Source organism: Phyllopteryx taeniolatus, chromosome 16 (genome assembly GCF_024500385.1).
Source record: "Phyllopteryx taeniolatus isolate TA_2022b chromosome 16, UOR_Ptae_1.2, whole genome shotgun sequence".
Classification (NCBI taxonomy): Eukaryota; Metazoa; Chordata; class Actinopteri; order Syngnathiformes; family Syngnathidae; genus Phyllopteryx; species Phyllopteryx taeniolatus.
In genome coordinates, this window is record NC_084517.1 from 1,235,798 (window position 1) to 1,263,717 (window position 27,920).

At 43.0% G+C, this 27,920-nt stretch overlaps 1 protein-coding gene across 3 annotated transcripts; it reads left to right on the forward strand.

Annotated features, from left to right (window-relative positions):
- The first annotated feature begins 750 nt into the window (after nt 1-750).
- Nucleotides 751-27,843, forward strand: LOC133465639 (ATP synthase F(0) complex subunit C2, mitochondrial-like). Of its 3 annotated transcripts, none has more exons than XM_061748648.1 (5): nt 751-886; nt 4,565-4,613; nt 7,764-7,847; nt 12,453-12,631; nt 27,471-27,843. In XM_061748648.1, the coding sequence occupies exons 2-5, from the start codon at nt 4,575-4,577 to the stop codon at nt 27,583-27,585; spliced, it is 417 nt and encodes a 138-aa protein (XP_061604632.1). In that variant the 5' UTR covers nt 751-886; nt 4,565-4,574; the 3' UTR covers nt 27,586-27,843. The 3 variants fall into 3 exon arrangements, with proteins under 3 accessions (XP_061604632.1, XP_061604631.1, XP_061604633.1); XM_061748647.1 differs by having other exon boundaries at nt 775-797; XM_061748649.1 differs by lacking the exon at nt 27,471-27,843 and adding an exon at nt 14,184-14,546 and having other exon boundaries at nt 775-797.
- The last annotated feature ends 77 nt before the right edge of the window (nt 27,844-27,920 follow it).

The window sequence follows — 27,920 nt, forward strand, 5'->3', positions numbered from 1 at the left end:
ATCGCAGGGCACGTATAAACAAACAACCATTTGCACTCACAATTTAGAGTCGTCAATTAACCTACCATGCATGTTTTTGCGATGCGGGAGGAAACCGGAGTGCCCAGAGAAATCCCACGCAGGCACGGGGAGAACATGCAAACTCCACACAGGCGGGGCTGGGGATTGAACCCCGGTCCTCAGAACTGTGAGGCAGACGCTCTAACCAGTCGGCCACCGTGCCGCCTGTGTGTGTTTAATCGTGTTCAAATCAAGAAAGCTTCAGATTTTTATGGGACTTCTTGGTATTTGCATAAAAAGTCAGCAAATTGTATTCACACGATCAAAAGTTATTGTTCAGTCTTGATCCCATGAGGGCTGGCTTTGCGTGTAAAACAATTGCGGCAAATAATTGTGGCATCTTTACCGAACACTCCAGTTTTCCACATCCAACATGGAGGCAACGTTGACGTACGTTCTTATCGCTCATGGCGGGGTTTATTTAAATATGTATTTTGTATGCAGGATTTCCCATAGATTATCCAATAGCCGTATAGGACACTGGATGTGTTTGAAAGGTCGTGCCTCGTCACCCGGCAAGACTATCCAATAACATTACGGAGTTCAAGCTCACGGTGGTTATACTTGTTCCACCTACACAGGGGTTGACCAATAAAGTACTAACTAAATCCACAAACGACTCTCTAATAGGCTACAATAACGGAAGTTAAATGATGACGTAATTACACATGTCCGGTTGAGAGATTCTCTGTCCAATGGGCGATGAGGACGTACACACATTTCTTATAAATGACAAGGTGACAGTCTTTCACGTCCTAACGTTTATAGATTACCACTGAGTGCCAGAGCAGCTAGTCCCGGACCCTCCCGAAGACGTAACTAACCGGTATTATGTGCTCTGTATTGCTCTTCCGTGTATGCATTAACAATAGTCAGTTTGTTAATGTATGTGTTTATAGCAGTATGACTTGTGCGTGACTTGTCAGGAAACGGATCTGAACTACACTGACTGTGTAGCGCCAAAGCTATGTCGGCCATTCAGAGGCTTGTCAGTTGTTTGTATGAATATGTAAAAAGTCGGAATAAGAGTCCCCTGCTGTGCATGCATGGAAAATTGGTTTATTGTGTCTTATCGTGTCACACTGCGCGGCTAACGATTTATTTGCAGTGACTGTCACTTCAGTGTAAAAGTCACGACTCCGCGGGCCTTCCGTGAGCTCATTCAGGCACCTCCTGCAAAGATCCCGCTGTTACAAATTGAAGACTACCCTTTCACCATGAGCTTTGCTAACATTGCATTGCGCGGAAGATGTACTTTTGATGTGTTTGCGCTGTGCCTGATTTCGAGGACGCGTCTGTTCATTAGTATTGATTTTGACCTTCAGGTACAGTGGTTAGCTTAGCAACTAGAGTTTAGTATTGGCTAGCTCCGGTGTGTCCCACTCTTGTGCCAGGACGACGAAGTGATCTCTTGGAGCAGTCCAGCAATGTGATCAGTGTCCTGATCGGTGTTTTGAATAGGGTACTAATATTTTACGGATTGTATTTCAATCAGGTAGCCAGGTGACCTCTTGCGCTCAAATGTCCTCCAGGCTTCAAGAAATGGCGCCTCTGAGCAAGGGGAGCTGTACCTCTTTTACCATTATTCATTACATTCATTGTTAAATCTCTACTTGAGCCTAGCCGTCATCTGTTGAATTGGATTAGTCGCCCGGACGAACCAGACACCAACGTGCAACACTTAACTGGATTTGATTGCAGCATGTTCATACTGTTCTCAAAATGTAATTTAGTCGTCCAGGTTGCATTTTTGGCATCATTAGTTTTGTGGTTTTCCTCAAATGACATTAGGGGGACAGTCCAAAACTCGTCGTAATATGAAAAAGCTTCACGTTAATGTCTGAAAACTACAATCAATCACCAAAATTTATGTCGATCGACTGGCTCCATATTTAGGATTTAATGGATGTTATACGGCGGCACGGTGGACGACTGGTTAGAGCGTCAGCCTCACAGTTCTGAGGACCCGGGTTCAATCCCCGGCCCCTCCTGCGTGGCGTTTGCATGTTCTCCCCGTGCCTGTGTGGGTTTTCTCCGGGCACTCCGGTTTCCTCCCACATCCCAAAAACATGCATTAATTGGAGACTCTAAATTGCCCGTAGGCATGACTGTGAGTGTGAATGGTTGTTTGTTTCTATGTGCCCTGCGATTGGCTGACAACCAGTTCAGGGTGTACCCCACCTCCTGCCCGATGACAGCTGGGATAGGCTCCAGCATGCCCGTGACCCTAGTGAGGAGAAGTGGCTCAGAGGATGGATGGATGGATGGATGGATGTTATACCTTTCCCTCTCCGTAAGGCGCTCACTATAGAGCAAATGCTTAATGTAGCTTCATTTTCCAAAACTATCGTCACTCGTGACCAAAATGTATGTAAACAGCTCTCCTTATGCCCACTTCAACCTCTGAAAATATTAGAACAATCACCCTAGTATTTTGGATTTTATGGATGTTAGTGTTTTCCCTTCCATAGGCGATCACAATACAAAAAAAAGCTTGTTGTTTGAGGAAAACGTGGGCAAATGCAGCTTTCTGTATCGTGAGCGCCTATGTAGAGGGAAACCGCTAAACGTCCATAAAGTCCAAAATATTAGGCCAATTTGTTCTATTTTCAGAGGTGGAAGTGAGCATAAAAAGAGCTGTCCCCATACATTTTGTTGACGATTGCTCGTTTCTCTGACATTAGGTGACGTTAAGCTTTTTTACGCTTCCATTAAGAGTTTTAGACTCTCCCTATTAAGGTATTTTATCAGTATGGCCATGAAGTTGCAAGCCTAGCTATTAACCATACATGCAAATCACTCTCCTTTTGGTGAAATTCGGCATTCTGAATCGTATAGATCCGATGTTTTTTCTGGGGTGTGGGAGGGGCGGGGGGTGTCGCTGACGTCAGGCTGTTTCGTACTCCTTGAACGCTGGCAGCTCGATCCATTCCATACACGGATGTAATTGTGATTAGTACGCCGCGGCGGACTGATATGCATTGGTCTGAGGTGTTCCGCCTGTGCATTCGGTAATTGCTTTGGATAAGTCACAGGAGTTGACAAGACCAGAAAAAAACACTTCCTCTGCTGTTAAGAAATAACAGTACTTTTACTCTGTTACAATGATCTAAATGTCGCTCTCTACTTTTATTTATCTATTATTGCTTAACTATTTCGTGCGCGAGACTACGACTTCGACTTCTGCATTGGGTGCTGTTTGCGCCTATCGTTTGTCCAGTTCACCAATCAAACGACACAAGAATGTCACATGACCTCACGTCTTCCATTGGGCTCCCCGTACATGGGTATTAACACTAGATAAGCCAGCCCTGCTGATCGTCGTGCTGATGGGGCAGCCATGTTGGGAAGGTCTTCATTACCATGAGGGCAACGGCACACTACTCTTATTTACATTTAGACAAACGAGCTTTCATGTATTGTAGTATTTGTTTGGCATGTTTGCCCAAACGTGGATATTTCAGCTCACTTATAACTTCAGAAAACACCTTGCAATAAATTGCAGATGTTTTTTTTTTTTTGTAGTTTTCACTGTGCATACACACACGCACACACATCCTCTATTGCTACTCTTGTTTAAGCAACATTTTTGCTCATCAGATCAGCCAGTGCAGTATTTTTTGCACTGGTCTTTTGTATTTTCGTGTTGAGGTGCTGGGGGTCGTGGCCCTGGTTGTGGTCCCAGCAGAACCACAAACCACGTGTAACATTGGTGACGAGTTGATCCGCTAGTACATCTTGTATTAATTAGGAAACATGCCTACAATTATCTAATTAGTTTGCAGATGTTAAATGTATTAAGCGACAGAGCGATGTTAGGGATTATGTCACAACACAGAATGAACTAACTTAAAATTCAGAAAAACAGAAAAATATTGTACTAAATATTTACCTGGGGGATCCATTTGGGATTAGCCTTGAAGTTGGTAATAGTGAAAAATTAAGTGAAACAGACAATTATTTTAGTCAATTCTTTTCCAGAATGATAGTGCTTAAAGAGCAGCTTGAACCTGGCATTAGGTGCAGGTGGAGATGGGACTGGTTCAAGTTGGAGGCCAAAACAAAATAGGAATGAGGCAGATGTAATTTTAATCTTAAATTTGTACAATAACATGTACTTGAGCGGTGTAAATAAGTTTTTCTGTGGGAAGAAAGTGTTTATTTTCCCTTATTGTACTCTTCTTCGCAATCTTCCAGATTGCTTAATTTATGTTAATTCTAAAAATTCTGCGGTGACTCAGGAAATCCCCCCCCCCAGAACCCCCCTACAAGGTTTTTAAAAAAAAAAAATTTAAGGTCACCTTTTTCATGCCTTTGGTGTTTGCATGTATGATTAACGGCAATCACAAACTAATTTATGTTCATATAGCCAATTAGCCATGCTAAAAAAATAAAATAAACTTCCCGTTGAACATAAAACAATGCTTTATCATTTTGAAATTCCATGCTAGAATCCTGCATGTAAAACTGACTAAAACTGCAATTTCATGTCTCATTTGCTTAGGTTCCCAGCCATGTATTCCTGCGCCAAGTTTGTCACTTCTCCTGCTGTGGTATGTAGACATGAATAATTTTGCTGAATGTTTCTCGTAGCCTTTTGAGTAGTAGCAACGTACCAAGATTTCCCAAGAATGAGTCTGTCAAATGCTGAGTCTTGTTGGAATGGCCACTTCAACCCGAGTCCAACACACCAGGAACTTTCAAAATTGAATGATAGATTCTGGAGAAATGTATTTTATTTGTATTTATTTTGTGTGTGTGTGTATGTAGTTTGTTTTTTGTGTGCGCGGTGGAAAAAAATGTCCTTTTTGGGCAATGTTTTTGTATGATGATGATATATAAAAAATCTGGTCAAAAATTGCCTTCGAATTGGGGTAAAGTCAAACTTCATTACTTCCCAAAATAGATCCTCGACCCTTTCATTTTGTCTGCTACTTGGGGATCCCCTTCTTTGATTGGCTGACATGTTTCAGTTAAAAATAAACACAAATAAGCTCCTACGGGCTGAAACGCCGAGGGGTTTTCCAAGTATATTGCGTCAAAATTACTGACACGTTTCAAATGACGTCAATTGCCTTAAAAATTTCACTTCAATAGCACAAATAGATTTTTTTTCATGTGGGCAGTAGAATAGGTCATGTACTTTAATAATATTTTTAATTTAATTTTTTTGTGAATTTACAGGTATTTGTTATGGATGATTTTTAGAGGCATTTGAAATGCTCATTCAATGTTTTTTTCCCTTTTCCTCTGAAAGGACAAAGTAGCTTTAACTTTTGTAGTGGTGTGAGTGAATTGCAGCTCTTTGGCCTGGTGTCAGAATGACTGTTGTATAGCTAGTGACGTTTCAACATCAGTTGATCTATCAGCATGTTGGGCATCTCGGTCATGGAGGCATTGTTGTTGACAAAGTTTCATATTTACATGATGTATAAATTTCACTCAGGCTTTAATAGTTTAACACAATGAGGCACAACATTAATACTTTTTTAAGTGTATTTAAACGTGTAGACTGCCGTCTGAGTTAATGTATGATTGCTGAATTTGTTTTCCATATGTCATGGCAAATTGGCTTATAGTCATTTTCAGTAAAAAAATTGTTGCGTTGATGACCTTTCCCCTAAATGATCATTCTATTCAAGTAATTGAGAAAGTATTAAAATTTCATTTGACAGAAAAAATGGAATTGAAAAGGTTTCTTCAATGAAATATTTCTTCCATTGAGAAATTAAATTCCTACAATCCTCCTAACTGCTATGTTTAAACAAACAAAATAAATCATGACACTTAAATACTAGATTTGCTTTACACGATCAGGATCTTTGGGACCGATCAGCGAGTTTAAATAACCGATCACAAGATGGAGTAATATGTCTACTTAAATTACCTGTTCATTTACTGTATATACTTGTGTACGTAATTGCTCAAAAAATTATATTTACAATAAATGTATCTTTGGTCATCTATTTATGCCAGTGAGGCATAGTGACAGACAGAACAAATGTTTTTTTATTAGATGGCAGGAAATAAATACAGTAATTAATGTATCCACTTTTTGTGACTTTTGTTCGTTGGTGTGCCGTGAGATTTTTCAATAGTAAATGATGTTGCTTGGCTCCATTAAGGTAATCACTGCTCTAGTCAGGTTATGTATTCGAATCAGTCAGGTCAAACCAACATTACACGACAGAAATAATGGGTGCTAACTTACTGTAATTAAATTACTTCACCCACACCGAAACTTGCGAGCACGTTTCGACAGAACGCCAGCATGTTTACGCACAATTGTTATGTAGCCTAGCAAGCTAACGTTTTGTTGCCTGCTTGCGAGCTGTATTGTATTAAAAGTACGGGAATATACCTCAAGCAAGCCTTATACGACCGTCCTCTCCTGAGCACCGGTGACCACTTTTTCCCCATTTCGTTCTTATTATACAGTTGGCGCGATCCATTCTTGTTGTCGTCGCCATGTTAACGAGTGTGTCTGGTCGCATTTTAGTTGACAAGATAAAGCCCAATGATTGTAAAAAAACAGGATGCGGTGGTATCTGTATACAAGATTTTATTGCAGTAATCTAACAGTGCAATTGTGAAAGACAAGACAAATTTTCTCTGTCTGACGTGTTGTCTGTCCCACACCGCTGATTTTTTTAATTTTTTTATAAATAACTTTATTGGCCGTCAAAAGACACGTGACAAGGCTAAAAGTAAACTAGCTATTGGATTCAAATATCCTGTCCACGATGGCAATGCGGAGTAAATGGCTTTTGCGGTCATTGATCGGATCGGGGAATTATGACATTGAAGCCAATCAGCATAAAATGCTAAATATCCGCCGATACCGATCAGATCGGTGTAAAATATTAAATACAGTATCAATGGGTCCAATCATTTAATGGATTGTTGAACAAAAATATTTGATTCCTCCTTGTAGCTTTAGAGGACAAATGAAGTGCACTACTTGGCTGCAACAAGGAGAGGCGCTGTTGATTTAATCTCAAATTCTCTACTAGTTTGCTGTCTAAAGAAGCATAGTGTGACATTCGCGATGGGAAGATGAGCTTCTTCCAAGCAATTGCTTCTCCTCCAGGCAGGATTATTCTGGTTATGATATTGAAACAGAAGTGAATAACACTTATAATAATGCTCCCATTTACTTTGATTCATTGATCATTTTCCACAGGCTGTAAGGACACTTGGCTCATCACTTGTAAAGGGTCCTAGCTAAACTTCCTCATTTAAATGCAGACTATTTTGATGCACGAGCATTTCAACCTTCTCAGTGGGAAGGACAGTCAGGCCAACTTGAAAATAGTCTAAAGTGTAAAATGGTCCCATATTAAACTTAACCCTGCTATTTTCATGTTTGCTTTATTCCTATTTTGGAACATTTCAAGACTGTAAACTTTTTGGACCCAAAATAATAGTGCCACCACCTGGTCTCTCACAGATGCAGTAGTTTTTACATCCTACCTAAATTATTATTTAAAAAAAAAAAATAATAATAAAAGAAGATATCTAACATCTTAGTGACTCAACATTGAGAATTTTATAGCCACTTAAAGCTTAATTTTGTCACTAATCAGTGGTAATGCAAGGGATTATTTCAAATGATTTGGGAACTTTATCAAAAGAGTGTTGCATTTGAATGTTAATAAAATGGCTATGCTATGTGAATTCTGTCTGTATTAAATGTGTTGTAGCTCCGTGTGGGGTCCAGAGTCCTTGCCCGGCCAGTGTCCGTCTCCATTTTTAACAGACCTGAAGCAACAGTGGAACAGCAGCAGGTAAGAACTAGGAATCGTGCACCCATTTACTAAATCTTAATTTACCAGTTTTATATGGCATGCCAGTGTTAGGTGTTTTTAAAAAAAAAAAATAATAATAATAAAAAAAAAATAAAAAACACAAAAAAGTTGCGGCCCGGTTTAGCCTGCTGACTGTTCAAACATCTATTACCCGGTTCTTTAATTCTGGTTGAGGTGATTCTTCAATGATTAGGCCGAATGAAAAGTTTAACAATTTATTCGTAAATGCAGAGTCAAACAATAAGGTTGAAGGTTCAGCGCGAGGCTCTTCCACACGTAGCTCAGAATGACATTTGTGAAGAAGAGCCTATGGAAGCTTTCCTCAGTCTTTTCTGGCCAAAGACTGCTTCCTGTCGTGATGTCGTGCAGTCTCTAACCAATCCTAGCTTTGCCTGGTGTCTGGGTACGTTCGGAAATTCAGCTCTCACCGCGCTCTGCGATTGCGGTACTCAGAGACAGAGTACCGCGCATCCATTTTTCTATAACTTTTCTAATGAACGTGTTGGCTATTAGCAGGGACGTGTCAGTACATCTGCCATATCAAATGTGTCAGTTCTGCTTGTATCGTATGGCACACTCCAACAATGCCCCGAGTTTCCGACGGTTCCGCGGTGCAGAGTGCAGTGCGCCCATAGTGAATTTCCCCAATGTACTCTGTGTTGATATTTTGTGTTTGTTGTGTCTGTGTGACTAAGTGTGATTCAACGATATGTTTAAAAGAAGATCTGGGTGTTTATCTGTAATGCAGTGTTGTCAGCCAGTAATTTCTATCACTAGCACAGCTGACATACAGTATACTTGATGAGCACTGTGGGGAAATCCTGGCTGACCCATTTAAAGTTTTTTAAAAATGTTATGTCCAACCACCCCTACAATTTATAACTGTTCATATGTGTATAATAATGTGTTGCTTTCATCAAAATACCAAAGAATCAATAATTTGTTATTTTAAATCATATTTCTTGCCATGGTGAAATTGCCTCGTTTTAGGGGTTGCTTTGATGCAATGTGCCAGCCCACATACCACTCTACGTATTGTATTGCTGGGGCAATGCCGAATCCAGCGTTTGTAAGAATGACAGTATTTTATTAAAGCAAACTATGCAGATGCTTTCCAAAAAAATTGGAATATCATGGAAGTTTTTCTTTCCATGATTCCATTCAAAAAGTTTAACTTTAATAGATTATAGATTCAGAAATTTAAACAATTTCAAGTATTTATTTTTTACATAATTTGGGCTTTCAGATCACATAACCCATGAAATCAAGATTTCAAAAAATCTGAATACTGTAAAGAAATCACCATTTACTTCTCAGTTTTTGTCGGAAAAAAAAGAGAAATTAGGGTCACATTAAATGAATCAAAATATGGTACTTTCAAAACAATGTTAAGCTTCATTACTTGGTTGGGAATCCTTTTGCTTTAATCACTACCTTGATGCGCCGTGGCATTGAGGCTTGCTGGCAGTTCTTTATTTTTGGGTTGGGTGCCCCTCATTTTCCTCTTGATAATACCCCATAGCTACTCATTGGGGTTTAGATCCGGTGGGTTGGCTGGCCAGTCAAGCTGGCATGGGCATCAAACCAAGTTTTGGTGTTTCTGGCAGTATGGGCAGGGGCCAGGTCCTCCTAGAAGATGAAATCTGCATCTCCATACAGATCAACAGAAGGAATCATGAAGTCCTCTAAAACATTATGGTAGACTGTTCCGTTGACGGCAGCACGGTGGCCGACTGGTTAGAGCGTCAGCCTCACAGTTCTGAGGAGCGGGGTTCAATCCCCGGCCCTGCCTGTGTGGAGTTTGCATGTTCTCCCCGTGCCTGCGTGAGTTTTCTCCGGGCAATCCGGTTTCCTCCCACATCCCAAAAACCTGCATGAATTGGAGACTCTAAATTGCCCGTAGGTGTGCATGTGAGTGCGACTGGTTGTTTGTTTGTATGTGCCCTGCGATTGGCTGGCAACCAGTTCAGGGTGTACCGCCTCCTGCCCGATGATAGCTGGGATAGGCTCCAGCACGCCCCGCGACCCTAGTGAGGAGAAGCGGCTCAGAAAATGGATGGATGGATGGATGGATGGATGCATGTTCCGTTGACCAAAACCTGCACTGGACATTGTACCTGAAATCATGACTGACTGGATATTTCACACTGGACCTCAAGCAGCTTGGGGTTCTGTTCTTCACCCGTCTTCCTCCAAACCCTTGGACCTTGATTCCTGAATGAAAGCCAGACTTTACTTTCATCTGTAAAGAGGACCTTGGACCACTGGCCGACAGTCCAGTCCTTCTCCTTGGACCACCTGAGACTCTTCCTACGTTGGCTCAGAACTGGCTTGACCTGAGGATCCCGACAGTTGTAGACCATCTCCTGGATGCGTCTGAATGTGGTTGTTTTGGAAGCTGTGACTCCCACCTTCTTCTACTCTTTCTGGATCTCTGCTAGATTCTTGAATCTTCGCTGTTTGATAATCCGCTGATGCCCACGGTCATCTCTTTTGCTGGTGCATCTTCTCCTGCCACATTTTGTCCTTCCACTAGACTTTCCATTGATATGCTTGGACGCAGCACTCTGTAAACAGCCAGCCTGCTTTGCTATGAACATTTGTGGCTTACCCATCGAATGGAGGGTATCTATGATGGTCTTCTGGCCAGTTGTCAAGTCTGCAGTCTTATTGAACCCAACTGAGACAATTAAACCAAACTGAAGCAATTTAATGACACCTGGGGAAACTTGTGCAGGTGCTTTGAATTTAGTAGCTCATTAGTGTGTGACACTCGGTTTAAAACATTTATGGCAGGCAAAATCTGGGTTGATTTCTTCACAGTATTTAAATTTTTTTTGAATTCTTGATTTTTGTGGGTTTCATGAGCTGGAAGCCCAAATTATGCAAAAAGAAACAAACGTGAAATTGTTTAAATTGTGGGCCCTGAATCTATGAAATTCTAACTTTGAATTGAATTATGGAAAAACTTTTCAATATTTAAATTTTTTGGAAAGGGTCTGTAGTTGAGTTTTTCTAAAGGTGAAAATTGTGGTTTTATTTCTAGTTTAAGTTGGTAATTAAGATTTGTATTTTATACAGTGGGTACGGAAAGTATTCAGACCCCCTTAAATTTTTCGCTTTTATTGCAGCCATTTGCAAAAATTTTCTTTTTTCCCCCCTTCATTAATGTACACACAGTACCCCATATTGACGGGGAAACAAACAGAATTGTTGAAACCTTTGCAGATTTATTAAAAAACTGAAATCTCACACATCCATAAGTATTCAGACCCTTTGCTTAGGATTTAGTAGAAGCACCCTTTTGAGCTAATACAGCCATGCATCTTTTTGGGAATGAAAGTTTTTCACAACTGGATTTGGGGATCCTCTGCCATTCCTCTTTGCAGATCCTCTCCAGTTCTGTCAGGTGAACATTGATGGACAGCCATTTTCAGGTCTCCAGAGATGCTCAATTGGGTTTAAGTTGGGGCTCAGGCTGGGCCATTCTAGAACAGTCAAAGCCTTTTTTTTTTAAATTTTTGTTTACATTTTTTTATTTTTTTTAAGCCACTCCTTCGTTGTATTAGCTGTGTTCTTAGGGTCATTGTCTTGTTGGAAGGTGAACCTTTGGCCCAGTCTGAGGTCCTGAGCACTGGAGAAGGTTTTCGTCTAGGATGTTCCTATACTTGGCCGCATTCATCTTTCCTTCAATTGCAACCAGTCGTCCTGTCCCTGCAGCTGAAAAACACCCCCACAGCATGATTCTGCCACCACTGTTGGGACTGTATTGGACAGGTGATGCGCAGTTCATGGTTTTCAACACACATACTGATTAAAATTAAGGCCAAAAAGCCTTAGTCTCATCAGACCAGAGAATCAGAATCATCTTTATTTGCCAAGTATGTCCAAAAACACACAATGAATTTGTCTCCGGTAGTTGGAGCCGCTCTAGTACGACAACAGACAGTCAATTTACAGAACACTTTGGAGACAGAAAGACATTGACAAAAAAACAAAAAAAGGTCACTGAGCAGTAAAGGGTTGCTAGTTATCTGGTAATGACAGTACATTATTTTATTTATTTATTTTTTGACAATTGTGCAAAAAGATGCAGAGTCCTCTAGCACTTAGAGCAGTTCGAATGACTAATATTGCAATAGTCCGGTATAATGAACATTGTGCAAAGGGCGCTGAGACTTCAAGGAGTGTATGCGGTTTAAAGTGACGAGTAGTGCGATAATCTGGGTCTTATTTCTCACCATCTTGGAGTCCTTCAGGTTTTTTTTTTTTTTTTTAAAGCAAACTCCATGTGGGCTTTCATGTGTCTTGCACTGAAGAGAGGCTTTTCCTCGGGCCACTCTGCCATAAAGCCCCAACTGGTGGATGGCTGCAGTGATTGTTGACTTTCTAGAACTTTCTCGTGTCTCTGGACTGCATCTCTGGAGCTCAGCCACAGTAATCTTTGGGTTCTTCTTTACCTCTTTCACAAAGTCTCTTCTGGGCTCTGTAAAATGTTTAAGGGGGTCTGAATACTTTCTGTACACTGTGTGTGTGTATATGTGTATATATATTTTTTGTTTTTTTATTTTTCCTTTTTCCCAGGCCTTGTTGCCAAAAAGTCACTCAGCAGTCCTGACCCACTCGTTCCACACCAGTGCGCTCTCTCGTGACATTGACACTGCTGCGAAGTTCATTGGTGCTGGTGCTGCCACAGTGGGAGTTGCTGGTTCCGGAGCTGGTATTGGAACAGTTTTTGGTAGCCTCATCATTGGCTATGCCAGGTAATTTTTTATTTTTTTATTATTTTTTTCTCACGTCAACATTTTACATTCTTAGTTCTATTCCTGGTCCTCTAATGAAATTAAACTTGGTATGTTTATATCCACTGCATCAAAGTTTTTAAATGCATGTAACCAACCACCTTAACCTTAGTTAGGTGCGTGTTTGTCCAACTTTTTAAAAAGTCCTAGCATGCGAGCTAGCTTTGTGCACATACCTAACATATTTAATTCTCAAAGACACAACCAGGTGGTGTTTTGGATTGTCAAGGAAATAAATTGCATCTAAATCATAAAGTAACATTTTTAAAGGTCCCATGCCATCAAAATCTCCCCACCCCCCTCTCCTCCTAGTTTGAGACAAAACATAAGTCAAAATGAGTCTGTGACATGGTGTGTTTGACAACGATGCGGTTTGTTGATTGAATGCAAAAGGCAATAAACTGCATACGGCTTTCAAAACAACCAGATTAGATTTGTGTTTGTGAATTGGGTAGTTACTAATAATCAAGTACCTGCCCACTTCATTGTTAGTTACCGCCCACTCATCTCAGCTGAACAGGAACATGGCATTTCATGGTTTTAAACGAGCGGGTTTCTGCTACCGCCAAGCCTTAGAAATACAATCTATAAATATACATACTGTATGTTGTTTTTCAATTATACTTGACAATGTTTACAATTCATGATATAACTGTGGATGAAATGGCTAAACTTCCAGTCACTGTTGCCAAACTGTGCGTGAGTGAAGAACATTGCACACTAGTTATTTTCAAGTTAACAGGACCGCAGGACCAGCCTCTTAAAATAGCCTTTTATTTTCACCCATGTTCCCTTTCAGATCACGTTCCCTATTAGTGGGCCAATAATCCAATGCTTGGTGAATTGTGCTTCACAGTGGTAGTGAGACCCCACCCACAATGGAAGGACCCAAAAGCGACGTCGATATGAACGCTTCACTGCCACAGTGTTATGATCTCACTAAGGACCAATCGGCGCAAAGCTGTTTTCCACATTTAAATTAATAACAGCGATCCAATCAGAGCAAATCTTATTTACATATCGAATATTAATGGGAAATACGGCCATATCAATTATCAAATATCAGTTTCCCCACTTTAAGATCCTCAAACAAATATAACCCAGGTAAACTTAAAAGGCTGTTTTTAAATGGCGATTTCATTTATTAGGGGAAAAAAAAACTTTACCTTTCTCTGTATGGAAAAAGTAATGGCCCCCCCTAAACCTAATAACTGGTTGGGCCATCCTCAGGAGCAATGACTGAAATCAAGAGTTTTCTATAACAGGCAATGAGTCTTTCACATTTATGTGGAGATATTTTGACCCATTTGACAAATCTGCAAGGAAGAATTTTGAATTCAGCAAAAATAGAGGGTTTTTTGAGAATGAACGGCCTTTTTAAGGTCATTCGACTATTTCAATCGGAATAAAGTCTGGGCTTTGACTGGGCCACTCCAAAACCTGGGTGTTTTATTTTTTTAAGCCATTCAGAAGTTGACTTGCTGGTGTGTTTTTGATTGTTATCCTGCTGCAGAACTGGAGTGCACTGCAGCTTGAGGTCACAAACCTGATGGCTGAACATTCTCCTTCAGGATTTTCTCTTAAAGAACATAATTCATGGTTCCATCAATAACAGCAAATTGTGGGGAAAAGCAGCCCAAGATTACCACCACCATGTTTGACTGTTGGTGTGATGTTTCTTTTTCTGAAATGCTGTGCTACATTTACCCCAGATGTGTAAAAAAAAAAAAAAAAAAAAAAAAAAAAAAAAACACACACACACATTCCAAAAAGGAACTAATTCATGACTTAACGTGGGGGGTAATTACTTTTTCACACAGGGCTTTGAATTTTTTTTATTTATTCCCCCCCCTGAAATAAAATCATTTATAAACAGCGTTGTAAGTTCACTTGGGTTGTTTATCTGAAAAATGTGTTTGAGCTTAAAGTGGGGAAACTATGCAAAAATACATGATTTTTTTTCTTTCTTTTTTTCTTTCACAAGACTGTATGGTGTTGTGATCCAGGAGTTAAACATTTACCAAGGAGCTATGCCTTGAGGACTGACTTTCGGTTCTGGGTTAGCTGGAGTGACTGGTTGCCACTAACATGGTGCCCGCAGGCACCAGGTAGCCCCGGGGGACCACATAAGACCAGGACCTCTTTTGAAAATATCTTACCAGTGATGAGACATTGTGATTTCCTTAGAATATTGTTGTGGTGATCATTTGAAAAATGTAAACTCTTGCAGATATTTATAGAAAGTGTGTTATGATGTTCGCTGACTAGACAATACATTGGATCATCTACAAATGGAACTAATTTAAAAACGCACAACAACCCTCTTTCGTTAGGTGGGGCCAATGCGACCGGGCATCCACGAATGAAGCGCGTCGGGCGGCTAATCGCTCGGCACCAACACTCCACTCCATCCCTGGCACTTTTCGCTGAGCCAAAAATTTATTTTATTTATTAACATGAATGATTACCCCTTATACTGTTGGGAAAAAAAATAATAAATATTCGGGTGGCACGGTGATCGACTGGTTAGCACATCTGCCTCACAGTTCAAAAGACCTGGGTGCGACTGTGTGGAGTTTGCATGTTCTCACCGTGCCTGTGTGGGTTTCCTCTGGGTTTCCTCCCACATTAAAAAAAATAAAAATAAATACATGCATGGTAGGTTTATGGAAGACTCTAAATTGCCCATAGGTTGTTTGTCTGCATGTGCCCTGCGATTGGCGAGCAACCAGTTCAGGGTGTGCCCTGCCTCTTGCCCAAAGTCAGTTGGGATGGGTGCCAGCCCACCTGTGACCCTAGTGAGGAAAAAATGGATGGATGGACATTTGTTTTATTCAAGTTTGAGAAGGGGAAAAAGTAGCACCCCTGAATAGAACTTACCAGGGAGGCTGAGGAGTGTGATCCTCCCTGTAGTTGGAACACACCCTCTGGTCCGCCTTCTTAAAAAGGGGGACCACCACCCATGGGGCCCGGCCGGGCACAGCCCGAAAGGGTAACGTGGGTCCCCCTTCCCATGGGGTCGGGTGCAGTGTGAGCTGGGCGGTGGCCGAAGGCGGGGACCTTGGGAATCCGACCCCCGGCTGCAGAAGCTGGCTCTAGGGATGTGGAATGTCACCTCTCTGGCAGGGAAGGAGGCCAAGCTGGTGTGTGAGGTCGAGAAGTTCCGACTAGATATAGTCGGACTCTCCTCCACACACAGTTTGGGCTCTGGTACCAGTCCTCTCGAGAGGGGTTGGACTCTTCCACTCTGGAGTTGCCCATGGTGAGAGGCGAAGAGCAGTTGTGGGTATACTTCTTGCCCCCCCCCCCTGGCTTGGTGCCTGTACGTTGGGGTTCACCCCGGTGGATGAGCGGGTATCCTCCCTCCGCCTTCGGGTGCGGGGGACGGCACCTGACTGTTGTTTGTGCCTATGCACCAAACAGCAGTTCAGAGTACCCACCCTTTTTGGAGTCCTTGGAGGGGGTGCTTGAGAGCCTGCTGGGGGACTTCAATGCTCACGTGGGCAATGACAGCGAGACCTGGAAGGGCGTCATTGGGAGGAACGGCCCCCCCCGATCAGAACCCGAGCGGTGTTCTGTGATTGGACTTCTGTGCTCATCACAGATTGTCCATAACAAACACCATGTTCAAGCATAAGGGTGTCCACACGTGCACTTGGCACCAGTACACGCTAGTAGGTCGCAGTTCGATGATCGACTTTGTGGTCGTGTCATCGGACTTGCGGCCGCATGCCTTGGACACTCGGGTGACAAGAGGGGCGGAGCTGTCAACTGATCACCACCTGGTGGTGAGTTGGCTCCGATGGTGGGGGAAGATGCCGGTCCGACGTGGCAGGCCCAAACGTATTGTGAGGGTCTGGGTCTGTCAGAATCCCCTGTCAGAAGGAGTTTCAACTCCCACCTCCGATAGAACTTTGCTCATGTTCCGTGGGAGGCGGGGGACATAGAGTCCGAGTGGACCATGTTCCGCGCCGCCATTGCTGAGACAGCCGACCGTAGCTGTGGTCGGTGCCTGTCGTGGCGGCAATCCACGCAGGCACGGGGAGAACATGCAAACTCCACACAGGCGGGGCCAGGATTTGAACTCTTGAACTGTGAGGTAGATGTGCTAACAGTTGCCCACCGTGCCGCTTTTTTTATTCATTTATTTATTTTTAAATAGTTAACTGTAGTTTGTGCACCTGGATGGGAAAAAAACTGATTTGTTCTAAATATGACATCACTGTTAAAACGTCAAAAACATCAGTTTCTAGAATTTTTTTTTTTTTACCCGTTTCAGCTGCATGGCCTTGCAGAATGGTGGATCTGTATGCCTTTTGTGCTGGAGCAGTTTCGCTGTCCAACAGGGGAGTTTGAAATACTCCCTCTGCTTATTTATTTTTTTAAATTCTGTTTATTGATAACGCAGCCAGACTGAAAAGTGTTTTAGGGGACGGACAGAGTGGACAATGGAAATAGGGGTGCAAACCACGGCAGAAGAATAGTTAGACAGTTTAGATATTTGAGCACAAGTAACATTACAAGTCAAATCGTGTTCTTATTTGTGGGGGGGAGGGACACCTGGTGAGGACATGCAATAACTAACCAGGAGTACACGATGAGAGAGGACCGAAAAGGGCAGGACAAGATGTGGGAAATGAGCAACGAACCTGTGAGTTGAAATGTTAGTCTTACCTGTGTTCTTATTAGTGGTCTCAGCGCAAGCAATGGAAGCCTATAGCGTGTCCATTGAACTTATGTGAATGAACACCATATCACATGCATGTTAGTCAACTGGTGAACGGAGTTGCTGAGCAAGCACATTGAGGAACCGTGGGCGTGGCCTCCTCCACCCACAAGGGGGACACCACCCACCCCCCAGGACCCATGGAGGGCCGCAGCCCAACCAAAGCGCCCAACCAGTTTCAAAGGAAGGGGCACGGGCACCGGACCACCCGACAACCAGCGTTGCCCCACTGCCGCCACCGCCCCCACCAACCCCAGAGAGCATGGGGGTCCCAGCCACCAACGGGGCCCAACACAGGAGGCAGCCGCCACCCGAAAACAGTCATAGCCTGCCAAAAGCGAGCCCATGTTAAGCGCCAAGAGAGGGGAGAGGAAGGTGGGGTCAAGTTAAACCAAGAGAAATGTGAATCCGCAGCCCAAAAACTGAAAGGGGGTGCACCGTCACCCCCTCCCAGGGCAACCAACTCCCCAAAGGATGTGCGAATGTACAGTGGGGCAAAATAGTAATTAGTCAGCCACCAATTGTTCTCCCACTTAAAAAGATGAGAGAGGCCTGTAATTTTCATCATGGGTATACCTCTCAGAGAAAGGGAGAGGGGTGAGATCTTGCGTGTACCCCAAGATCGAGGGAGATTATCAGTGGTCTTGTATGTCTTCCATTTTCTCATTTCTCTCTGATTTCGTCACACCAAGCTGCTTACCTATTGCAGATTCAGTCTTCCCAGCCTGGTGTAGGTCTACAATTTTGTTTCTGGTGTCCTTTGACAGCTCTTTGGTCTTGGCCATAGTGGAGTTTGGAGTGTGACTGTTTTTGGTTGTGGACAGGTGTCTTTTATAGTACTGAGACATTCAAACAGGTGCCCTTAATACAGGTTAACGAGTTGAGGAAAGAGCAGCGTTTTAAAGAAGTTACAGGTCTGTGAGACCCAGAAAGCTTGCTTGTTTGTCAGTGACCAAATACTTATTTTCCACCATAATTCGCTAATAAATTCTTTCAAAATCAGATGTGGATTTTTATGGATTTTATCAGAATCAGAATCATCTTTATTTGCCAAGTATGTCCAAAACACACAAGGAATTTTTCTCCGGTAGTTGGAGCCGCTCTAGTACAACAGACAGTCAATTTATAGAACACTTTGGAGACATAAAGACATTGACAAAAAACAATTGTGCAAAAAGATGCAGAGTCCTCCAGCACTTAGAGCAGTTCGAATGACTAATATCGCAATAGTCTGGTGCAATGACCATTGTGCAAAGGGCGCTGAGACTTCAAGGAGTGTATGCGGTTTAAAGTGACGAGTAGTGCGATAATCTGGGACAATGGTTGTGCAAATGTTACAGATACTCCTCAATCAGTGTGCAAATGGAGCAGATGCTACTCTGGCATGAGTGGCCAGTATATGCAAATAGTGCAGCATGGCGAGACAACTACAGCGAGTGCACGAGTAATACATAATTGGCCCCACAGAAATGTGACAACGAACTCAAGTCAAAAAATTGCCAGCTTGTTGTAATGGAATTATAGGTTAGCTGTTTAAGAAGTTGATTGCAAGAGGGAAGAAGCTGTTGGAATGTCTACTAGTTCTAGTTTGCATTGATCGGTAACGCCTACCTGAGGGAAGGAGCTGGTGACCGGGGTGGGGAGAGTCCGAGAGGATTTTGCACGCCCTTGTCTTAGTTCTGGCAGCGTGCAAGTCCTCAAGGGTGGGTAGGGGGCTACCGACAATCCTTTCAGCAGTTTTGATTGTCCTTTGCAGTCGGAGTTTGTCCTTTTTTGTAGCAGCACCAAACCAGACTGTGATTGAAGAACACAGAACTGATTCGATGACCGCTGTGTAGAACTGTCTCAGCAGCTCCGGTGGCAGGCCGTGCTTTCTCAGAAGCCGCAGGAAGTACATCCTCTGCTGGGCCTTTTTGAGGACGGAGTTGATGTTGGTCGACAACTTCAGGTCCTGGGAGATTGTAATTCCCAGGAACTTGAAGGTCTTGACGGTTGACACAAGGCAGCTGGACAACGTGAGGGGCAGCTGTGGTGAAGGATGCCTCCTAAAGTCCACGATTATCTCTACAGTCTTGAGCGTGTTCAGCTCCAGGTTGTGTCGGCCGCACCACAGCTCCAGCCGCTCCGCTTCCTGTCGATATGCAGACTCATCACCGTCCTTGATGAGGCCGATGAGAGTGGTGTCATCTGCAAACTTCAGGAGTTTGACAGTCTGGTTCGCTGAGGTGCAGTCGTTCGTGTAGAGAGAGAAGAGCAGCGGAGAGCGGACACAACCTTGGGGCGCCCCAGTGCTGATGCTGCGTGTGGATGAGGTGGCCTCCCCCAGGCTGACCTGCTGTGTCCTGCCTGTCAGAAAGCTGTAAATCCACTGGCAGATGGCAGGTGAGACGCTGAGCTGGAGAAGCTTGGATGAAAGGAGTTCAGGGATGATGGTGTTGAACGCTGAGCTGAAGTCCACGAACAGGATCCTCGCGTAGGTCCCTGCACTGTCGAGGTGTTCTAGGATGAAGTGCAGTCCCATGTTGACTGCATCATCTGCAGATCTGTCCACTTGGTAGGCAAACTGCAGGGGGTCCAGCAGGGGACCTGTGACACTCTTGAGGTGGTCCAGCACGAGACGTTCAAAGGACTTCATGACCACAGATGTCAAAGCTACAGGCCTGTAGTCATTCAGACCCGAGATTGCAGGTTTCTTGGGGACTGGAATGATGGTGGAGCGTTTGAAACAGGATGGAACTTCGCACATTTCCACAGATCTGTTGAAGATCTGAGTGAAGACTGGAGCGCGCTGGTCCGCGCAGACTTTGAGGCAGGATGGGGACACGTGGTCCGGGCCTGCCGCTTTGTTAATCTTTTGTTGTTTGAAGATGCGTCTCACATCCTGTTCATGGATGGTTAAAGCAGAGGTCAGAGGTGTGATTGTGGTCGCGGGTGCGGCCGGGTGGGTGTGTGGTGTGAAACTGTCCTTTTCAAATCTGCAGTAGAAGGTATTAAAGTCGTTGGCTAGTGTGCTATTGTTCTCAGCTTGGGGGATCGTCGCTTGTAATTAGTCAGCGATTGGAATGCATGCCAGACTGATTCAGAGTTGTTTGCGCTAAACTTATTTTCCAACTTTGCTGTATAGATCCTCTTTGCAATGTTAATTTCTTTAGTCAGCTGCTTTCTAGCTCGATTATACAGGGCCCTGTCCCCGCTCTGATATGTGTCCTCCTTAGCTTGGCGAAGCTGCTTAAGTTTAGCAGTGAACCACGGCTTATTGTTGTTGAATGTGCGAAATGATTTTGTTGGTACACAAACCTCTTCACAGAAACTGATATAGGATGTCACAGTGTCCGTATATTCATCCAGGCTGCCAGCTGAATTTTCAAAGACACTCCAGTCTGTGCAGTCTAAACAGCTTTGAAGTTCCATCTTGGCTTCATTTGTCCACTTTTTGACTGTTTTCACTGTAGGCTTCGCACATTTAAGTTCTTGCCTGTACGTCTGTATTAAGTGAATTAAGCAGTGATCAGACGAGCCCAGGGCTGCACGAGGTATAGCATGGTATGCGTTTTGTATGATTAATTCAAACTTGAGTACCGGCAGGGCAGAGAAAGGGGGGTGACCAGACTGCAAACCAGCACAGATGTGCCGGTACCCGCCCTAGCGCCTGCACCATCATTCCTCGTGCCAGTACCCCAGGGGACCCTAAATGAGATGTGAGTGTGCGGAGTATGTACAGTGTGAGTACTAAAAAAAAAATGTGCAGTGTGTGAAGTAAGAGGCTAGACTCCTGTGGGCCCAACTGACTGGAAGACCACAGAGAAAATGGGGGCAGACCCTCCCCACCCTTGAGCGGCTACAGCCTCCCAAAACAACCAGCGACAAGAACAGGGCCCAGAAGCTGCGTCCGTCCAAGGCAGGAGGTGCTTGACACTGAAGCCCCAAGTCAGCCGGGGACCCCACAAATCCTGAGGGAGAGAGGGGCGGCGACCACAGCAGAGTGCCCCGGGGAGAGGGAAGAGGAGGACACAGGCCCGGTACGCAGCAGCACAGCCCCTAAGCCTCCACCCAGGGACCAGGCCCCCGGAGTGGGGTCAACGGGCACCCAGGGATGGAGAACAGCCCCGGACCTGCACGACCCAGGAAGGCAACACTGACACAACCAGACCCAAGGGGAGGAGGAGGAGGGGGCGAAACAGGCCCAGCATCTCCAGAGGCCCACATCGCAGATCTAGAAGGATAAGGGGTTCAAGTGCATGCAAGTGACCCTATGGTGTGCACAGGGGTCTAAAATGAGATTTGATTTGATCACATTACATTTCTGTATGACACTGTTTCCCAGGGAAACAGACTCAAGCTTCAAGGTTCACCATTTTAATGAAAGGTGACCATTTTTTCGTAGTTATCCATTTGCTTATTACGTCTGGCAGAGATATTTTCTAGTTATGTACTCTGACAAGATTTTGCCATTAGTTAATGTTGATGGCTTGTTTAGCTTTCCAGTTTAGCAATGTTTTTTTTAGCGATTGCTGGAATTAAAAGTATTGGTTGAGCATGTTTATTTGGAAGATCTATACCTTTTAAATCACCCAGCAGACAAACATAAGGTGAGATTGGAATCCTACAGTTCAAAACTGAGGACAGTTTGTGCAACTAGTGACCAGAAGCGCTGTACGGATGTACAATGCCAAAGAGCATGAAAATAAGTGTCTGGAGCGTTTTCAGTGCAATGAGTGCATGTGTTTGATTTTGAATAGCCCATTTTATGCAAACTATATTGTGTAACGTATGATCTATGGGGTCCTTTAAACTGGATTTGCTGTAAATTACGTTTTTTTGTTTTTGTTTTTTTTTTGTCATTGAGAATGTATTTCTAGAGATTTATAATCATTGTCAGACACTGAGAGGGCTTGTTCCCACTTTGCGATTGGTAAGTATTTTGAATAACACTGAACAAAAATATAAACGCAACACTTGTTTTTGCACCTGTTTTTCTTGAACTGGACTCAGAGTTCAAACTTTTTAGACATGCACAAAAGGCCATTTCCCTCAAATATTGTTAAAAAAAAATTCTAAATCTGTTAGTGAGCAGTTCTTTGAGATAATCTATCCCACCTCACAGGTATGGCATATCAAGATTCTGATTAGATGGTTTTGATTATTGCATAGGTGTGCCTTAGGCTGGCCACAATAAAAGTCCAATGAAATGTGCAGTTTTGCTTTATTGTGGTGGTCTTCAGGAGGGGTCAGAAAACCAGTCAGTATCTGGTGTGACCACCATTTGCCTCACGCAGTGCAACACATCTTCTTCGCATAGAGTTGATCAGGTTGTTGATTGTGGAATGTTGGTCAACTCCTCAATGGCTGTGGAATATTGGTCCACTCTTCAATGGCTGTGCGAAGTTGCTGGATATTGGCAGGAACTGGAACATGCTGTCTTATATGCCGATCCAGCGCATCCCAAACATGCTCAATGGGTGACAAGAGCTGGGATGTTTTCAGTTTCCAGGAATTGTGTACAGCTCCTTGCAACGTGGGGCCTTGCATTATCATGCTGCAACATGAGCTGATGGTCGTGGATGAATGGCACAACAAAAGGCCTCAAGATCTCGTCAGTGTCTCTGTGCATTCTAAATGCCATCAATAAAATTTGCCAGTGGTCGTTGCCCATAACATACGGCTGCCCATACCATAACCCCACCGCCACCATGGGCCACTCGATCCACAACGTTGACATCAAAAAACCGCTCACCGACACGACACCACACATGCTGTCTGCCATGTTTTCATGAACAGTGAAAACTGGGATTCATCCGTAAAGGGAACACCTCTCCAATGTAGCCATCAAATGTGAGCATTCGTCCACTCAAGTCTGTTAAGGCCTTATGTAACTAACTCTGTGAGGGTTAATGGGGCCTCTAAAAACTCTGTACTTTCTGAAGTTATTTGAAGGATGTTTAGGTTATTGAAAAAAGTTTTTTATTCGACTTATTGTGGGATGAATATAAACTCCTGTAGTAGTTGTAGAATATATCAATATCACGTGGGGATTTATTAAATTTGCCATTTCATTCTTGTATGGTTGATTAGTTTTTTTTTTTGTTACATTGAAGTTGGTTTGTGAGAAATTATCCTGATTCTGCTCAAAATTTTTGCATCTTAGCTGTTGTTGTAGGAACTCCGTTCTTTTTTTATATGCAATCAAGTTGTTTAAGATTATAAACTTGGTTCCTCAGTAGGTCTGTCGGCTTCATTGCATATTATTTTTTCATCTCCAACTCCCTTTTATTTTTTTAAAGGAAATACTTCGTTTTCAATGCCTTATCAAATGTAAACTTCAGCCAGAGTTAAGTGCATAATATAACATGAATGTCAAACAGTGTGTACATACAAATGAGCACACAAGAGACATAGACCTATGACTGAACACGCAGGTGCTTGAAATTGACAATAGCATTGATCCCGTTCTAGATGTACCACGATCAGACCGAGCAAGCTAACAGCACGTTTGTAAATCAGTAGTCAAGCTTATCTTTATCTCCATCTATCAGTGTACGCAAGAGTGTGGTTATCACATATTTTGCTGCCAAATATACATCTGAAAAATATAGGTGAGTCAGAAGTACAAACCGTGGCTCCAAGTGGTTTATTAGAATCTTTATTTGCCAAGTATGTCAAAAACACACAAGGAATTTGTCTCCGGTAGTTGGAGCCGCTCTAGTACGACAACAGACAGTCAATTGACAGAGAATACTTTTGAGACATAAAAAAAGAGTCACTGCGCAATAAAAGGTTACTAGTAGTGTGGTAATGCCGGTACAATATTTTTTATGACAATGTGCAAAAAGATGCAGTTTGAAATTACTAATAGAACATTGGTCTGGTGTAACGACCATTGTGCAAAGGGCGCATACTTCAGGTAATGTGCAGTTTAAAGTGACTGGTAGTGTGATAATCTGGGACAATGTTGATTGTGCAAATGTTGCAGATGCTACTCGGGCACATGAGTGGTCAACAACAGATATGAAAATAGTGCAGCGTGGTGAGACTATTCCAGTGAGTGCCCGAGTAATATATAATTGGCCCGACAGAGATGTGACAAAATTGGCAGCATGTTGCAATGGAATTGGTAGTTCACTGTTGAAGACGTTAATGGCAAGGGGGAGGAAGCTGTATGAATGTCTGCTTGTTTTAATTTGCATTGATCGGTAGCGCCTACCTGAGGGAAGGAGCTGGAAGAGGCAGTGACCAGGATGTGGAGGGCCCAAGAGGATTTTTGCATGCTCTTGTCTTAGTTCTGGCAGCGTGCAAGTCCTCAAGGGTGGGTTGAGGGGTACCGACAATCTTTTCAGCAGTTGTGATTGTCCGTTTCAGTCTGAGTTTCTCCTTTTTTGTAGCAGCACCAAACCAAACTGTGATGGAAGAACACAGGACTGAGTCGATGACTGCTGTGTAGGACTGCCTCAACAGCTCCTGTGGCAGGCTGTGCTTCCTCAGAAGCCACAGAAAGCGCATCCCCTGCTGGGCCTTTTTGAGGATGGAGTTCATGTTGATCTCCCACTTCAGGTCCTGAGAGACTGTAATTCCCAGGAACTTGAAGGTCTCGACAGTTGACACAGGGCAGTTGGACAGCGTGAGGGGCAGCTGTGGTGAAGGATGCCTCCTGAAGTCCACGATCATCTCGACAGTCTTGAGCGTGTTCAGCTCCAGGTTGTGTCTGCCGCACCAGAGCTCCAGCCGCTCCACTTCCTGTCGATACGCAGACTCGTCACCGTCTTTGATGAGGTTGATGACTGTGGTGTCGTCTGCAAACTTCGGGAGTTTGACAGCCGGATGCGTGAGGTGCAGTCGTTCGTGTAGAGCAGTCCTTCTCAATTGTTGTCTGTTACGACCCCCCCAGGAAGAAGAAGAAAATAATTTGCGGACCCCCACCCGCGCCCCTCTATACACCTCTATATAAATGATAATCTCATCTAATCCTGATAAACATTGAAGTACAAAAGAAAGGAGTATAGGGCAATTTACAATAAAGAATACATTTATTAGTTGTTTTCAGTCTGTAACAGAAAATAAAGTGCATCAATTTCCATGATATAGAAAAAAATTACAAAATAATGAATATATAACTTTTTCCCAATTTATATATATCGAAAACTCTTACAAAAAAAGAAAAATGAATAAAATTATTATTTTTCTGTTCCTTCTTTTTTTTCCCCTATCAAAAAATGTCACAATTAATGGCTACAATGAGTACGTTTTGCAGTGCACAGCTTTTCAAAGTGGGGTTTGAAGCATGATACTGCAACTCTCAACTACTGCTCAATGTTTAGCTGGGACCTGTACTTGGTCTTCAGTGCAGCAACAGCAGAGAAGCCAGTCTCACATAGGTACAAAGTTGCAAAAGGAAGCAGAATGCCCATAGCCCTCTTCCCCAGGAGTGGATACTGTGGAGTGGAGACAAAACCAAGATGTTCTTAAAACAAAAAGTACCTTTTTTAAAAAAACAAATTTTAATAAATTAAAGTAGATGTTGGAGAGTTTGTGTGTAAATGTCTAAAATAAGCGGCACGGTGGACGACTGTTTAGAGCGTCAGCCTCACAGTTCTGAGGACCCGGGTTCAATCCCCGGTCCCGCCTGTGTGGAGTTTGCATGCGTGGGTTTTCTCCGGGCACTCCGGTTTCCTCCCGCATCCCAAAAACATGCATTAATTGGAGACTCTAAATTGCCCTTAGGTGTGACTGTGAGTGTGAATGGTTGTTTGTTTGTATGTGCCCTGCGATTGGCTGGCAACCAGTTCAGGGTGTACCCCGGCTCCTGCCCGATGACAGCTGGGATAGGCTCCAGCACGCCCGCGACCCTAGTGAGGAGAAAGCGGCTCAGAAAATGGATGGATGGATGTCTAAAATAGCCAAAATATGGCACCTTTATGTGGCTGATAAGATTTGATGTGTTGAAGCTAGATAATTTTTTCCCTCCTCGTGGAATGTTTGCAGAACATTTGCTGCAAATGCAAGGAAATGTCTTCCCTTTGAAACTAAGAAATCCCACACCTTCGATGCCATGTTTACAGTGTGCTCCCTCTCAGCTCAATGCATGTTTACGATCGGTTGTATTTCACAGAAAGGAGCAAGGAGGGATTTGTGCACCCAGATGTCTCAGCTCAATGTATGTTTACAATTGGGTGTTTTCAATAGAGTGCTTGATTTGTTCACTGCACCACAGCGAAGTACGGATCTTGCTTCATTGGATTTTCCTGTTCATTCTTGGATTTTAATTTTTTTAATTGAGCTATTTTTGTTATATTTATCAATATGATGTTATTCTTCAAATTGGCCCATGCACCCCTAGTATTACTATACTTTTATATGAATAAAGGCATTCTATTATGTGACCAGTTTGATATAAAACACAATTTTATACATATACAAAAGTGGGGGGTCCCCGCTCTAGCTTTCCATCAATTTAGGGGGTCCTTGGCCTGGAAATCGTTGAAGATCCCTAATCTAAACCATTAAAAAAAATTATTGGTATCGATTTGGAGAAGCAGCAAGTTCTTGGTGGCAAAAAACAGTTATTGTGCATCCCTAACATAAATTGTAATTTGAGGAAATTTATTTCTAAAGTGTATGAAACAGAATCCCTTTGCATTAATCAGTACCCAAAAGTAGCTCCTGGTTTCATAATGGTTGGTGACCCCTGATATAGACTGATTGAGCCCGTTTTTTTATTTTTTTTGTGTGAAGAGTAAACATTTGATTTAACTCGTCTTCAACTCTTGTCACATCAGCCACATCATCTGTACAATGGTTTTAAATTGATGTGACTGAACAGTTTGTTTTTTATTGCCATCCCTCTTTCACAAAATGTACACCTAAGTTACTAAATGAGAAATCAGGTAAAATTGTGGACCCCCCCACCTGAATTATTAACCAGTTTGGCCAACATTTTCAAATGCTTCATATTAAAGGTGACTGAAGATGCAAGAAAATGGTTTGAAGATGGAGGCCAAACCCTTATACAGTATATGAATATTAGCATAAACATAATTTTGTTAATGTAAACCTGACACAAATCTCCTCTGTTCTCTGCAGGAACCCCTCCTTAAAGCAGCAACTCTTCTCCTACGCCATCCTGGGCTTTGCTCTATCTGAGGCTATGGGGCTCTTCTGTCTGATGGTGGCATTCCTTATTCTGTTTGCCATGTAAATCTGGAGACACTCATACCTTGGTTCCTTTTACACCCTTACCCAATCCTCTCCTTCCAAGTTACCTTCCCTCTAGCCGACGGAGGGAGTGGGGATGTTCCAGAACAGGAACTCTAAAAGCGCTGATGGGCCATTCCAATCGACAGAAGAAAATTAAATTGAGGCTGAAAACCTTAATATACATTTTTGTTTCATACATGTTTTACTGGAAAACTATTTGTTGGAAAAATATCTCAAATAAATGGTTGGTAAAAACACATTCTTTCGTTTCCATTTAACTTTTGCTGAGAAACTTTGTAATGTTTTCTTATCTTAATGTGTTAATTTAGAAGGGGT